General features: G+C 23.6%; 1 protein-coding gene and 1 long non-coding RNA gene across 2 annotated transcripts; both read left to right on the top strand.

The window, feature by feature from the left end:
* The first annotated feature begins 1,065 nt into the window (after nt 1-1,065).
* LOC122499002 (pro-resilin-like) lies at nt 1,066-5,373 on the top strand. The gene is made up of 3 exons (XM_043607031.1): nt 1,066-1,195; nt 2,832-3,670; nt 4,626-5,373. Exons 2-3 carry the CDS (start codon nt 2,834-2,836, stop codon nt 4,824-4,826), a joined length of 1,038 nt encoding a protein of 345 aa, XP_043462966.1. The 5' UTR covers nt 1,066-1,195; nt 2,832-2,833; the 3' UTR covers nt 4,827-5,373.
* Nucleotides 5,374-9,729: 4,356 nt separating this feature from the next.
* LOC122499036 lies at nt 9,730-14,228 on the top strand. The gene is made up of 5 exons (XR_006301292.1): nt 9,730-9,838; nt 10,300-10,385; nt 10,530-10,785; nt 12,733-13,034; nt 13,187-14,228. It is a non-coding gene; the product is annotated as an uncharacterized LOC122499036 (long non-coding RNA).
* Nucleotides 14,229-14,867: the final 639 nt, after the last annotated feature.

Below are 14,867 nucleotides of genomic sequence, written 5' to 3'. Positions count from 1 at the left end.
AATGAGACTTCTATAAGAAAACTAATTTTTTAGTTTTTTTTTAACTCTTAGAAATTTTTATGAATAATGTTAGAAAGTACAATGATTTTTCTTTGATTATATGTAGGTAAAAATTTTTTAGACCTTAGTTTTAGTTTTGATAAAAATGTTTAAACTCTGTTTTTAGTGTTTTAGGTTAAAATTACTTCACGTTGTTTACTGATATTTTTATACATGAAAAAAAACAAAACAAAATTTTAATGCACATTGAAATAAAGTCGAGAATCTGATGTTTAATTTGTCAATAAATTATTTGTGAAAAGAAGGCAAATTATTGCTTTTATAAATAATCAAAATTGACATTATGGTCTAAGTAAAAATTCAATTTCTTCTCAGAATCCTTGCTTTTTATTTTTCTTTTGTTTTTAGTATTTACCTGCATTATTTTGAAGAAATTAACCCAAATAACCATTAAATCAGATACTTAAACTAGATTTATATTTTAATCGAACTACAATATTTGGTTAAAATATGCAAATTATTATTTTGTAAGTTTTTTTTATTACGTGAACAATATTAGGGTGTATTTTTAATAAAAAAACTCGCAAATCAAATAAAACTAATCTAATAGAGCAACAAAGTCAATCTTATCTGCAAAGAATAAAAACTTTAATATTTTTAAGAATTAATTTTGCGCAACTGAAAATTCCTACTGTAGGGTATAAAAGAAAGTAGTTTCACTAGAAAAAACAATGTAATTTCAAAAAAAAATATTGAAAAATAGAAGTTTAAAAATCACACTCTCAGAAGAATCACCCATTTATATTACTTAACATATATTAAAATAAATAAAAAAGTTTATTCAACTTTATTTAATATTTCTTTCTTTTGTACGTAGCTGAGAAAATGGTGAACAACAGGAAGAGGAAATGTGTAAATAGTAAACCTAAAGGGAAAAAAATTAATAAAAATAATGAAGACAGAAAAGGAGAAAAAATTGAAAAAAAAGAAAAGAAAGTTATAATTAATAAAGATAAAGAAGACAGAAAAGGAGAAAAAATTCAAACAAAAGAAAAGAAAGTTGAAATTAATAAAGATAAAGAAGACAGAAAAAGAGAAAAAATTGAAAATGAAGATAAAGTTGAAATTAATAAAGATGAAGAAGACAGAGAAGGAGAAAAGAGTCAAAAAAATGCAGAGAAAGATGGCAACAAGGGTAAGTTAAATGAGTTTATTTAAGGCATAGTAAATAGTAAATAATTAAGTAACCTGAAATTTTAATTTGTTTTTAAAAACTCACTTTTTATTTCAGTTTTAATTTTTTATAGATATTTATACTGTTCTCTAAATTTGAATTTGTTAAAAATAATTAATTTGATAGTAAAAAACTAGTCACTGATTCAAATATAGTAGGTAAATAAATTTAAGAAAAATTATCAAATTATTAAAAATTTTGTGAAATTCAACTGAAAATAATTAAAGTTTTTAAAGAATTTCATTAAAAATTGTTTAACAAATCGAGTTTTCAAAATATTTTAATTTAATAATTAATAAATAATTGAATGTTAAAAAGAGTTGCATTATAATGTATTCATGTTTCTTATTGCGAAGATTAATAATCAAAATTTTTATTAGTTCATTTAAAAAAGATACACACTTAAAATTCTTTAATAAAATTAAATTTTCGCAAAGTTTTTTTTTTAATTCTGAAAAATAAAATTTTTGAAATTTTTCAAGTCTATTGTTTCAAGACAATTGAATTTTTACAAAGAAATATTTTAAAAATTTTGAAATAATTGAAATTTTTTTACATTCTACAGGGCTCGAACTAGGTCCGTAAATCCCGTAAAGGTCCTTAAATTTTCTTGAAGTACGTAAAATTCCTTTTTTTCTGAAAAGGTCTGTAATGTACGCAATTTGACTAAAAATGACGAAAAGTTTGTAAATTGTATACGATATAATTTGGAGAATTTCATAGAAATTATAAATGATTGCAAAAATTGAATTGTTTTCAAAAGTAACAAAATTCTTCGCAGAAATTTAATTATCAAAATTTCAATCATCTTCAGGAACATTTAAATTTTTCTCCGAAATTCAATTATTTTCAAAAATTTTATTGAAATCCTTGGCAAAATTTAAATTATTTACTAAAATTTTCCTTAAACAATGATTTTCAATATTTACTATTTTAATAAAATTGTTCAGAAGAATTCAATTCACACGAATTTAATTATTTACAAATGTTTTATAAATTTCTTCGCAATCATTCACTTATTTTCATAAATTGTAAAATTCTTTACAATCACTCAATTATTTTCATAAATAATAAAATTCTTTCTAGGAATTCAATTATTTTCATGAATAATGAAACTGATCACAAGATTTCAATTATTTTTAATACAATTTTAATCAAATTTCACGAAAAATGAAATTATTCTTAACATTTTTTTTAAATTTAGAGATAAAATTCTTTATAAAAATTCAATTTTAAAAAATATTCAATTATTGAATACATTATTTATTTTTGTATTTAAATAATTGAATTCTAGTAAAATTTTCTAATAAAAATTGATTTAAAAATGAATTTCAGTTAAAAGCAATATAGCGTGAATTTTGTAAAAATAATTGAATTTTGAAATTAATTTTTTTGAAAAAGTTTAATTGAATTTTTTAAATATCATTTTAGGTTTTTATTTTCTTATATTTATTTAATTCAAACATTTATGAATAATTGAAATTTTGTAGAATTGAATATTGTAAACAAATGAATTTGGAAATTGTCAAAGAACTGTTTCGAAAATTATTAAAAACAATCATTTTATTTCGCTAGTACAATTGTTTTCAATCTACAGGAATGCAAAAGATGACTACCAGAAGCTCGGGTGCTTTTACAACAATCGAACCACCCACATCGAACGCTACGTCACTCTCAACATCAACGTTGTCTGGAATTGAGGGTGATTCGGTTGATGATGTCGAGGAAAAAACTCTTCAAAAACTCCCAGCTTCGAAAGAAAATTCTGATCACAGTAATTCTCAGGTGATGGGGGAAGAAGAGATCATTGTTGAGGAGGAAATCGACATGAATGGACATCGTTGGAGAAGAACTGCAGAAAAATATCATATTCCGTCATCAAACCGATTTCGAGGTCCTCGTCCATCAACAAGCCAAACTCAAAATGACTCATTCAGGAATGCAAAATTTGGAAGGTCCTACGGCGTACCCACACCTGGGTACGGCGCAGGACATTATCCTGCACCTGGGTATGGCGCAGGACATTATCCTGCACCTGGGTATGGCGCAGGACATTATCCTGCACCTGGATACGGCGCAGGACATTATCCTGCACCTGGATACGGCGCAGGACATTATCCTCCACCTGGGTACAGTGCAGGACATTATCCTCCTGTCTATCCTCCATTTCCATACTTCCCTGGACAGCAAGGATATACGCCTGGGTTCAACCCACAATGGGGAAAATTTCCACAAACAGAAGTCTACCCCCCTACAGGAATGCCTTTGCAATTTGGAAACAGTCAACACTCCATTGCTTCTCTTCTCGCACTGCAGCAATCTGCAATGCTTGCAAATATGCAAGAGAGTGTTCTAAAAAATGCCAACTCCCAAGCTGAAACTTATGCGAAGCCAGAGTCTCAAACGACCGGAAAACATCAAGCGCTAAATCCAAAAGTAAGTAAAAATGTACAGTGCCGTTCAAAAGTATTTGTCCACCCTACGGCATACAAGGGCTTTACAAAAAGGTTTGTATCTTTATTAATAATAAAGACAAATTTTTCTTTAAATAGTAATTACAAAGATAAAACATTTGACTAAAAGAATATCTAAAAAAAAATTTTAATTTAATTAAGAAACCATTACACTTTAATTTTGTAAATAGTATTTGAAAGTATATTTTATCACATTTTTAAACGTTTTTTCAAAATTGTTCTACGATAATTTTTAAGAAAGATACTTCCTCAATGAGGAAGCAATATGATGATTTGTTTAAAAAAATAACTTTTATTTTCAATTGTTGGTAACTTTTGAACAACTAACTTACGGAAAAAATTGTTAAGAGAAAAAGTTTCCCTTCTTATGTGCAAAATTAGTAAAAAAAAATATTTAAACAATAAACAAAAATTTTGTTGCTACATTTTATCCTGCACATAAGTCATATTTAAAGAAAAACAAAATGTAGAAAAAAAATTTTGTTCAAAAGTTACCAACAAGTAAAAAATGACTCTTTTTAAAAAAATGATCATATCTTTCTTAAAAATTATGGTGGAACAATTTTTAAAAAATCGTTTCAAGTGTCATAAAATATGCTTACAAATGACATTTACTAAATTAATTTCTTAAAAAATTATATAAATTTATAATTTTCCAGAAAAGTGCAAAATTTTTATTTTAAGCAATTAAAGAATGAAAAAATTGTCTTTTCATTTTCTTAGGTATCCTTTAAATCAAATTTGTAAGCTTTAAAATTACTATTTGATGATATGAAGGTTTTATCTTTATTGTAATAAAGACACAAAACTTTGTTGTAATGCACTTGCATGCCGTAGGGTGGTCAAATACTTTTTACCGGCACTGAATATGTTATTAAATAATTAAGTACCTATAATCATAATTAATTTTTTTACAGAAAATCCACCGGGACGTTAACAAACTTTTACGGAATGTCCTACAAAAGCATGGAGTTGTCGATAAAAAAGGAGCACGTGGGAAAGGATCATATAATAGAGGAAGAGGCCGTGGGGGAGGCAAAAGCCGTGGTGGTAGAGAAGGAGGTTGGAACAGAAACGGTCGTGGAGGAAGTGGTGGTGGTCAGGGGTTATCTATTTAAAATTTTTTGTAATCTTTTTTACTTCTTTTGTTCTTATTTCAATTTTTTTTTCGAATTATAATTGTCGATTTCATATTATTCTTACAAAATTTATATTTAAAACGTTCAATTAATAAGCAAATATTAAATTTTAATAACATTTTAGTAGAATTTTCAATAATAAATTATAAGCACAGATCTCCAAAATGGGCGAAGTTATTTTATCTTACTTTAAGTTTTTTTAAATAAATAAACAATTTAATTTGTTCTTCAAGTACTAGCAAATTCCAATATCTGTAGCTCTGAATAACAATAATAAAAATTAACATCATGTCTACTGCAAAAGACCAAAAAGTGTTCTTAGGCCAAAAATAAATCACTCTCTGAGAAGGTAATTCATAACGCAAAAAAGTATCTATATTTTCCATACCCATCCAAATAACAAGCAATCGTTAATTAATAATTTCTTTTTTAAATGCAAAGCTATGTTTTCTTATATTAACTTTCTGGAAAAAAACCTACCTTTTCAATTGCGGAGTACAATCAGGAGCAATATCTAACTTATTACTTCTTTAATCAAGTATAATTGTAAAATGACATCGTCAAAATATTTTCAGGTATATCTTAGAATCAGTAGAAAAATTTACATAAAATTTAACTTTTAATATTTTTAGATATTTTTCAATAATCTATTTTCAAAAAAATTACAAAAATAGGTATTTGTATTGATGTTGTAAAGTTGAAAAAAATAAGTTCTTGAAATGAATCAAATATTTTTATTAAATGCAGTCCTGAGACACCTGTCCCATACTATTGAGAACAGGGTGTCCAGCTACCCCTGAAAAGTACTTGAATTCTTTTTGCTCTTTGAAAATCTTGAAAACACCCTGAATTTTATGACGAAACCTTGAAAAACTAAAATTCTTAAAAATGAGATTTATTTTCTTGATGTTTTAAGTTGAATTCTCGTCAATATTTCAATTATCTTTATAAATATATATAAAATTTTTCGTCGAAATTCAATTATATTCAGGAAACTTAATAAAATTCATTGCAAAATACAATTATTTTCATAAATAACAATATGCAGCACAAGAATTCAATTATTTTAAAAATTAATTAAATTCTTCGCAGAAATTCAATTACTTTCAAAAAATCTAAAAAAAATTGTGATCAACATTTCAATTTTTCTTACTTAGATTTTTCTTACTTAGATGGTTTTCAATATTCTACTATTGTAATAAAATTTCCCGAAAGAATTTAATTATGAAACAAAAGTTTTTAAAATATTCTACACAAACTTTCAACTATGTATTTCCAAAAAAAAAATGTTTACATTAATTAAATTATTTAAAATAGAATTTGCATACATTTTTCCGTAAAAATCAATTGTTTTAAAATTGGGCATTAAATTCTTCGCAGTAATACAATTATTTTCAAAAATTTATCCTAATTCAATAAATTGTATATCAATAAATTATTTTAATAGGAATTCTCAAAAGAATTTAATTATTTAAAAACAATTTTGATTGATGTTTCTTAAATCGATGTTCTTTATATTTCTATAATATTTTATCAATAAATTGTATTTAAAGTTATTTATGAAAAACTGTTGTATGTAGAAATTATAAAATTGTTTATAAGTACTCTCTAAATTTGAATTAGTAAAAATGTTTACTAACTTGAAGTAGTGACTGATATTTTGCTTTTTGATTAGTAAATTTTACTAAAAAATTAGTAGAAATGATTATTTATTAGTAAAATTTACTTATTTAAAATCAAAATGTCAGTCACTAAATCAAATTAGTAATCATTTTTACTAATTAAAATTTTCAGAGTAAGTAAAAATTTACTTGAAATACACTTATTGAGAAAAACTAATAAATAGAACTTACTCTATTATACTCGATTATAAATAACAAATGTTTTGAAAATTAGTACCCTAAAAAGTGGACCATGAAAAAAATTATTTTGGACTTTGAAAACCTTGAAAAGTTTTACTTAAAACTTTAATTCATGTTTTATAATAATTAAAAAGGATCAAGTTATAAAATAATTATTTTATATTATAGAAATATAGTTAGGTACTGTAACTTCTTCGAAATTATTTTCATCATTTTCAATTCAATTATTATTGTCTACAATTTTTAAATAAAATTCTTCTTTAAATAAGTTACTTTTAATAATTTTCGAAAAAGTTCTTTGAGACTTTTAAAATCCATTTGTTTAAAATTTTTTAAAATTTCTTTAAACCTTTTTGAAGAAAATTCCATAAAATTTTAAATTAAAAGTATGAAAAATTCAAATTTTCAAATATTTTAATTTAAAACTTTTTCAGATTACAATTATTTCTAAAAATGCATGCTATACTGATTTTAATATTAAATTATTATATATATAATTTTAATTGAAATTCATTTTTAAATCAATTTTTATTAGAAATTCTATGAGAATTCAATTATTTAAATATTACAAAAATCAATAACTTATTGAATAAAATTAATGTTTTTTAAAATTGAATTCTCATAAAGAATGTTATTAACAAGTTTTTAAATAATAGAATTCTTTTAACGAATTGTAATACAAATTTTTTAAATAATTTAATTCATGCAACGAATTTTATATAAATTTTCAAAAATAATAGATTTTTTCGAAAAATTGTATGAGAATTATGTTTCAATATAATTAAATTCCTGTAAAAATTTTTTTATTTATGAAAATAATTGAATTTCTAAAAAGAATTTTATAATTTACATAATAATTGAATTATTGGGAAAAAATTCAAATTTTTGATAATTCTAATTAAAAACATTTGAAGAATTTTTTAAAATTATTTTAAAATAATAGTTTCTTTAATAATTTTAATTGAAAATTTTCAAAGCAATTGAATTTTATATGAAACCATTTCTTTCAATTTTTTTACAATAATCGTGTTTCTTAATAATTGAAATTAAACATTTAATTCTTGATTTTTATTAAAATTTTTAGAAAATAATTGAATTTCTGAAAAGAATTTTATTATTAATGATAAATAATTTAAATCTTACAATGAATTTTACTACTTATAAAAATATTTGAATTCATTCATTTTTAAATATTTAAAAATTAATTGAATTTTAAAAAAGTTGCGTTTACATTTTTCATAAGTAGATGAACTACAAAAGGTTTTAATTTTAATGTTTGTAAAATTTCAATTTCAAATGAATTTAATTAGAAATTTTAATACACCTAGATTTAAAAAAATTGTAAAAATTAAAATTCTTCTGAAATGAACTAAATTTTTTAATATATATTTAATTAATTATTAAAAAAATGGATTTATAGAAGAATTTTAGTTGCAAAAATCCAATTATTTTCAAAAATTGTAAAATTCTTCTCAAAAATTCAATTAATTTCAAAAATTTGAATAAAATTCTTGGTAAAATTTTAATTATTTTCAAAAATTTTAATAAAACTCTTGGTAAAATTTTAATTACTTTCAAAAAATTTCCTCAATTATATTTTTTACAGGGATTTAATTATTTTCACAAATAATGAAATTCATCGCAGACTTTTAATTATTTTCAATACAATTTTAACGGAATTCCTGGACAAATGTAATTAATCTTAAAAATTTTATTACAATTTATCAAAGAAATTAAATTATTTAAAAAACTTTTGCCTATTTTTCCAATACATTTTTAATTAAAGTTCTTCAAAGAATTAAATTATTTTCAAAAATTTTAATGAAATTCTTTGTAACAATTCAATTTCTTTCAAAATAATTTTAATAAATTTTGTCAAAATTAAATTATTTTAATTGTCTACTATTTCAATAAAATTTCACAAAATAATTCAATTATTTAAAAAGAAATTTTAGTAAAATTCTTGGCAGTATTTCAATTATTTTTAATACAATTCTAGAAATAAATAATCGAAATAATGAAAATAATTTTTGAAAAAGTTACAGTAACAAATTAGCAAGTTTTATAATAATTATTATTCTTATATGTTATTGAATTTAAAATTTTCAATAATCTTAATTTCAATAAAAAAATAATTATAATTAAACATTTATTTAAGACTAAAGTTCTTTAGAGTCAGGGAAAAAGTCAAAGTTTTGTCTGAAAATCAGGAAATTATTTAATTGGGTAAAATATAAATGTAGTTTAAAAACCTGGAAAAATTCCGTTTTTTAACCTGGAAAGCGTGGAAAAGTCAAGGAATTTAAAAATAGCAAAAGCGTGAGAACCCTGGAATTATTTAAAAGAATTTATTAAAATTTTAGAAAATAATTGTATTCTTTCGAAAATTATTATCAAATTTTTTTTTAAAAAATGAATTCTTTCATGAAATTTTATTAAAATTATATTAAAAATAATTGGATTTTTGCAAAGAATTTCACTATATTTGTAAAAATAATTGAATACCTTTGAAGAATTTTGTTATTTTTCTAAATAATTGAATTATCAAAAAATTTTAAAAATAATTGCATTTTGGAGAAAAATGTTATTATTTATAAAGATAATTGAAATTTTGATAAGAATTTTAAAAAACTTTTGAACATAATTTATTAAAATTTTTTATGTCAAAATTTACATATAATATATGTTATTGTTATTTAAAAAAGACACAAGTAATATTTAAATCTAACAATGTTAACATTTTTCACAGATGATAATTTATTTTTTGAAAATATTAAAAATATAAAATTATGTTACGTGATGAAAATTTGAAAAAAGTGAGTTATAAAATAAATGTTTCAATATATTTTTCTGAATATTCGAGTGTATCACGATATGTAATATTGAATCAATTATAACCCGACATTCTATTATGATTTAGGGAATTTAAATAAACGCGGTATGGAGCATGCGCACAGCGTATCCAGTATTGCAACCGGCTACGACTTGTAGGTTATATCCAATTATTTCTAGAGGTTCTAGAGTCAGTTTTATATTTCTCTTTACATTTTGAGACAGTGAATTAATAGACAATAAATAACTGCAAAGTAAAAAATACATTTTCTAAATGTACTAAAATTCCAAAAAGAGGTGAGAACACTACTGTCAATAACAATTTTACAGAGTAAACAAATTTTCCAAAAAAGTTTTGGTTATGCTGTAAATATATGTTTACTGTCAGACAAGAAAGTAAGTCATGTGGCTTATTGTATATTTAATAAAATAAAATATGTATACAAAAAATAGTGCTTCATAATGAAAACAAGTGCAAAACTTTTCATTTGTCAGTTATTGACAGTTGCTGTTAAAAAATGGATGTGTTATTTGATGTTTTTCATTCAAATTATGTTTTTTAAGTCTTCAGTGAGTTTTTATGTTTACTATGTAAAATTGAAAAATGCATATCTTTAAAAGTACTTCAGTAAATTTCTATTATCAGGAAACGGAACCTGACAAAAAAATGACTTATTTTTATTTTGCAGTTGCTATCTGCACCAACGATTAAATTTTAATGTGTAAAAAAGGATATTGAAGAAATATATATTTCACAGACGCTGGAAAGATCACCCGAGGTTTAGAAGAAATCGAAACTCGTTACAAACCGAATACTTTTAAAACGAAAGTAAGGTTTTAAAAGGTAAGTTAATAAACGTTCGTAATAAATAAATTTTATCACACTGAAAAGCTAACTTTACATTAAATTCTTAGTTTACAATACAATCATGGCGATAGCATCACTACGAGTAAAACAATTATTTACAGCTAACTAATTTCTTTATAGATATTCAATCTACGTAAGAGGAAAAAAACTCCCGACACTTAGACTGCTGTAGTAGAGGAAATTTAAGCCATTTCAACATTTCTGCTGTCATCGATCAAGAAATTGTGCAATAATAGTGTTTCTGCAAAAAGCTGTAAATATCAACCAAATTGTGACAGGTGTAATTGCTTTACAAGTTTTCATTCAACGTAAACGTCAAGCATCAACAGAAGATCAAGGAGAGGATTTTTTGTGGGAACTGATTAGTCAAGAAGAGGTAAGAATTTTATCTGCAATAAAAATAAAAAACTGCTAACAAAAATAATTTCAAATTTTTTTTATTTAAACATTTTTAAAAATACAGTCAAGTCTTTTGTCCTAATAAACACTTTTTAGTGAAGTAAACTTATGATTCTAATAAAATAGCTTTATTGCGCATCAAAAAAGTACCTTATCAAATTTATAATTACAAAAAATTTTAATTATTGAATTTTTGATGTTTTGTCCATATTGATATTTTTAATTTAATATGTCTAAGATTTTAATTTAGACTATAATGCCTAGAAAACCGTCACGTTACATTTCAATTAGTAAAGTTGCTTTTGTGTGAATCGCTGTCACACTAAAACCAACTTTTTTCTTTTTTTCAGAATTTGCACAACTTTAAATTTGCTAAAATTTGAAATGAAAAAATTATTCTTAAAAATTTTTTACAAAACATTTTTACAATTAATAAAACGGCTACTGGAAATTCAATTATTTCAAACACAGTTTTACTAATTTTTTTCGAAAGAAATCAATTATTTAAAATAATTTATATAAAATTCTTCACAGGAAGAATTAATTAATTATTTTTATTTTATTAATTAATTTAATTATTTTCAATGCTATTTACAAAAATTTCTTTAAAATTCAATTACTTTCAGAAATTTTAATAAAATAATTCACAGTGATTCATCTATTTTAAAAAATCCTTATAAAATTCTTTATAAGTATTAAATTATTTTAAAGAAATTTTAATTAAATTCGTCGAATAAAATCTTAATAAAATTAATGAAATTGTTGTAAATTGAAATACCTAGTATTGAAATGTCTATTTTAACAAATTATTAATTTATTGTTTTTTTAAAATGCTTAAAGGATTGAATAATTTTAATTACAAATGTCAATAAAAGAAATGATTGAATTTTGGAAGAATTACAGATGTAAGTTTTTAAAGTTGTTAAATTTGAAAAAGATTTTACATAGTAATCATTTAAAGTATTTTAATTTCTGTGGAAAAAATAAATAAGTAAGTATGTAAATATTTATTTAACAAAAATAATTCAATACTTAAATGTAATATAATTTGGAAATTATGAAAAAAATTAGTCTTTTGGAAAAAGTGTAATTAAAAATGTTTTTATGATAATAATTTCCAATTATTTGGAAATTTTGTCAAATTTAATTAAAATAAATTTTATTTTTTACTTAAAAAAATTATTTTTAAATATCGTATTTTTGAAGAATTTAAAATAAAATTTAGAAAATTATTGAAGTTTGTAAAAATGTAGAATTTACGTTATTAACAGTATAAGAAAAAAAGTAAATATTTTTGATGAAAATTAGGAAACAATCAGGAAAATGAAAAACAGAATTAAATTTTTGTTATTTTTGTGAATCGTCTAAAACGAGTTTTGTAGTCGTCAAATTTAATTTTTAAAAGCTACTTTTTTACTAATTTTTTTGTTTTTAAAACTACTTTTTTTTATTGCATGCCATTACTTCAGGCAGGAGTTTTCTCATCCTAGGACGGTAAAACTACTGCTTGAAGCAAAGCTATGCTTTACCTTTCAAAAACGCACCGATTAACCGGGGATTCCATTCTCGTTTTGTATAAAATGTGTATACCTCGGGCGCACGCATTTCTCGTCCTCGCTTGTTTACAGTATCTCGGTACACAATGTACTTTTATTGGGCATGTATAGCGGGTTGAAAATCGAAGTTTATAGGTTAATTGATGTTAGTAGAAAATAAACATACAAACAGAGAGGAAAATGTTAGATCAGTTTTCCTCCATAACCATGTCCATTCTCTTCTTCGTCACCTAGCCTACAAACTTCGAGTTTCAACCATTTTACTGCTCAATGAACGAGATTTCAATCATTTGTGATATAAAAAGTCATATGTAACTCACAATTTTTTCTATTGTTCATAGTGTGCTATTTAATCAATTTAATTGCAGATTTCGGGAGTAATAAAGAAAACATTAGGCCTTGTTTTTTACATTGTGAACATCATTGAAGAAGAAGAAAAATTACGTTCAGTTGTCAGATAACTCTGGTGTTCAGATTTCTCGACAATTATACTCTGGAAATGGTGTGCTACTTGCGACGGACAGCTCCATAAAAAGTGTATCAATGTTAAGAACTACATCTGGTGAGAGCAATTGAATCTTTCGTGTTTGGGACGTCTTAAAATGTTCAACGGTCTAAATATCAATCTACCCTAGTCATATAGACTTGTAGTTATGTGCGATTCGAAAAAGTGAGTAACTGAAAAAAAATTTTAAACTATATTTAAATATTTTAACAGTGGCTTTGAGAAATGTAAAATTTTTTTATTTAATTTGTGGAACAACTTTTGAGCATTATTAATAGATGTATTTATTAAATTTTAATTTGTATATTTATTTTCAGTCTTCCTTTATTCCCATTGTGCGTATTTCGCATGTGACGAATGGATAAAACGGTGTTGATAAGAGGGTTCCGTCTACGCAGAAAATATAAGTGTGCTCTGGATTTTGACAGTAAGGAAAAGGAGGATTATTGGTGAGAAAAAATTTATATTCTTCATAACATTATTTCTATCTTCTGTTAGTTCATTCCTGACAGTAACGGATATTCAACGATATCCTACGGAAGTCTTAGTCACATCCGGAAATTTGAATATCCCTACGATGCCTTTAAGATATCTCAGGACATCCCTGAGACATCCTATGGATATAATAGTTTCCTGATATCCTTATGATATCCGTAGGATATCCAGAATATTCAGATGCTGTTAATAATTATTTTTCTTTCTACTTCACCCTCTCCATTTCTCTCGTACATTCTACATAATTTTCAAAACATTATTTAGGTTGTTTAATCAAAGTTATAAATTAAAACATATATTACTTCACTAGAAGATTTTTTAATTCAAGTGCAATTGCACGTGACCTTAATAAATTATCACATGGGTAAAAAAGAGCTGTAAATCTTGCCACGCTATTAGAAAAACATCCAGATAAATCTTTTGTATGTGTTTAAATCAAATGTCTATGATAAGTCGTGAGTAAGTTAGCTTAATATATTGTTGATATATTTGGATATATAATTAAACTCAAACAATTCCATGAGTATAAGTCAAAAAACAATTTTATAAAAAGATAAAAAAAGGGTTGTAAATCTTACCACGCTATTAGAAAAACATTCAGATGAACCTTTTGCATGTGTTTAATTCAAATGTCTATGATAAGTCGTGAGTAAGTTAACTTAATAATATTGTTGCTTTATTTGGAAATATAACTAAACTTAAACAATTCCATGAGTATTAGTTAAAAACAACTTATTCTAAAAATATTTTTAAATAAAAAAGAGCTGTAAATCTTGCCACGCTAATAGAAAAACATCCAGATGAATCTTTTGCATGTGTTTAAATCAAATGTCTATGATAAGTCGTGTGTAAGTTAGTTAATAATGTTACACTTTTGAACACTATATAAAGTTTAACTGATGCAATTAAATATGTACAAGTTAAATAAACAATTCTATAAAAAGTTCTTTAAATAGAAAGAGCTGTATTAAATTTAGATTAGTTTATAAGCCTAATCCCAATATATCAAAAATATGCATTATTTTGATTGAAAAGGATTATTTGGTTGACTAATTATATTTAATTCAAATATATATTGTTTTAATGTAAATAAAAAATTTGTTTAAAAATTTTGTGTTTCATTCAAACTTAACAGTTGATTATAAATAATTTTAAATCAACCATAATTTAATTAATATTGACACGTTATTTATAAAATAGTGCAAAATTTCCATGTTTAAAATAAATGATATTGTAATGGAAATATATGCGTGTACAATAGAATAACATGCCAAAATTAACGACACGGTAAAATTAAACACCTACTGTATGGAATTTATTGAATTTTTGTTATATACTTCAATAACAATAACAATGTATGGTGTATCAAGTTGAAAATTCTAAGCATTTTTAAAACTTGTACCATAGATCTAACGATCTATGAAAGTTTTCACTTCATTTGAATATACTTACATGCATTTATCAAATTGAATAAATATACTTGCGTTAAGTAAATTCCGATTC

The sequence above is a fragment of the Leptopilina heterotoma genome, unplaced genomic scaffold, assembly GCF_015476425.1.
Source record: "Leptopilina heterotoma isolate Lh14 unplaced genomic scaffold, ASM1547642v1 Lhet_163, whole genome shotgun sequence".
NCBI lineage: Eukaryota > Metazoa > Arthropoda > Insecta > Hymenoptera > Figitidae > Leptopilina > Leptopilina heterotoma.
Note: the sequence above shows the minus strand (reverse complement) of the source record. Positions and strands in the feature narration are given on the sequence as shown.

Bases quoted from the DNA above. Each gene is read 5' to 3' on its own strand.
- LOC122499002 (XM_043607031.1), top strand. From the start codon at position 2,834: ATGCAAAAGATGACTACCAGAAGCTCGGGTGCTTTTACAACAATCGAA. The intron at 3,671-4,625 runs GTAAGTAAAAAT...ATTTTTTTACAG, and splicing joins ATCAAGCGCTAAATCCAAAA to AAAATCCACCGGGACGTTAA.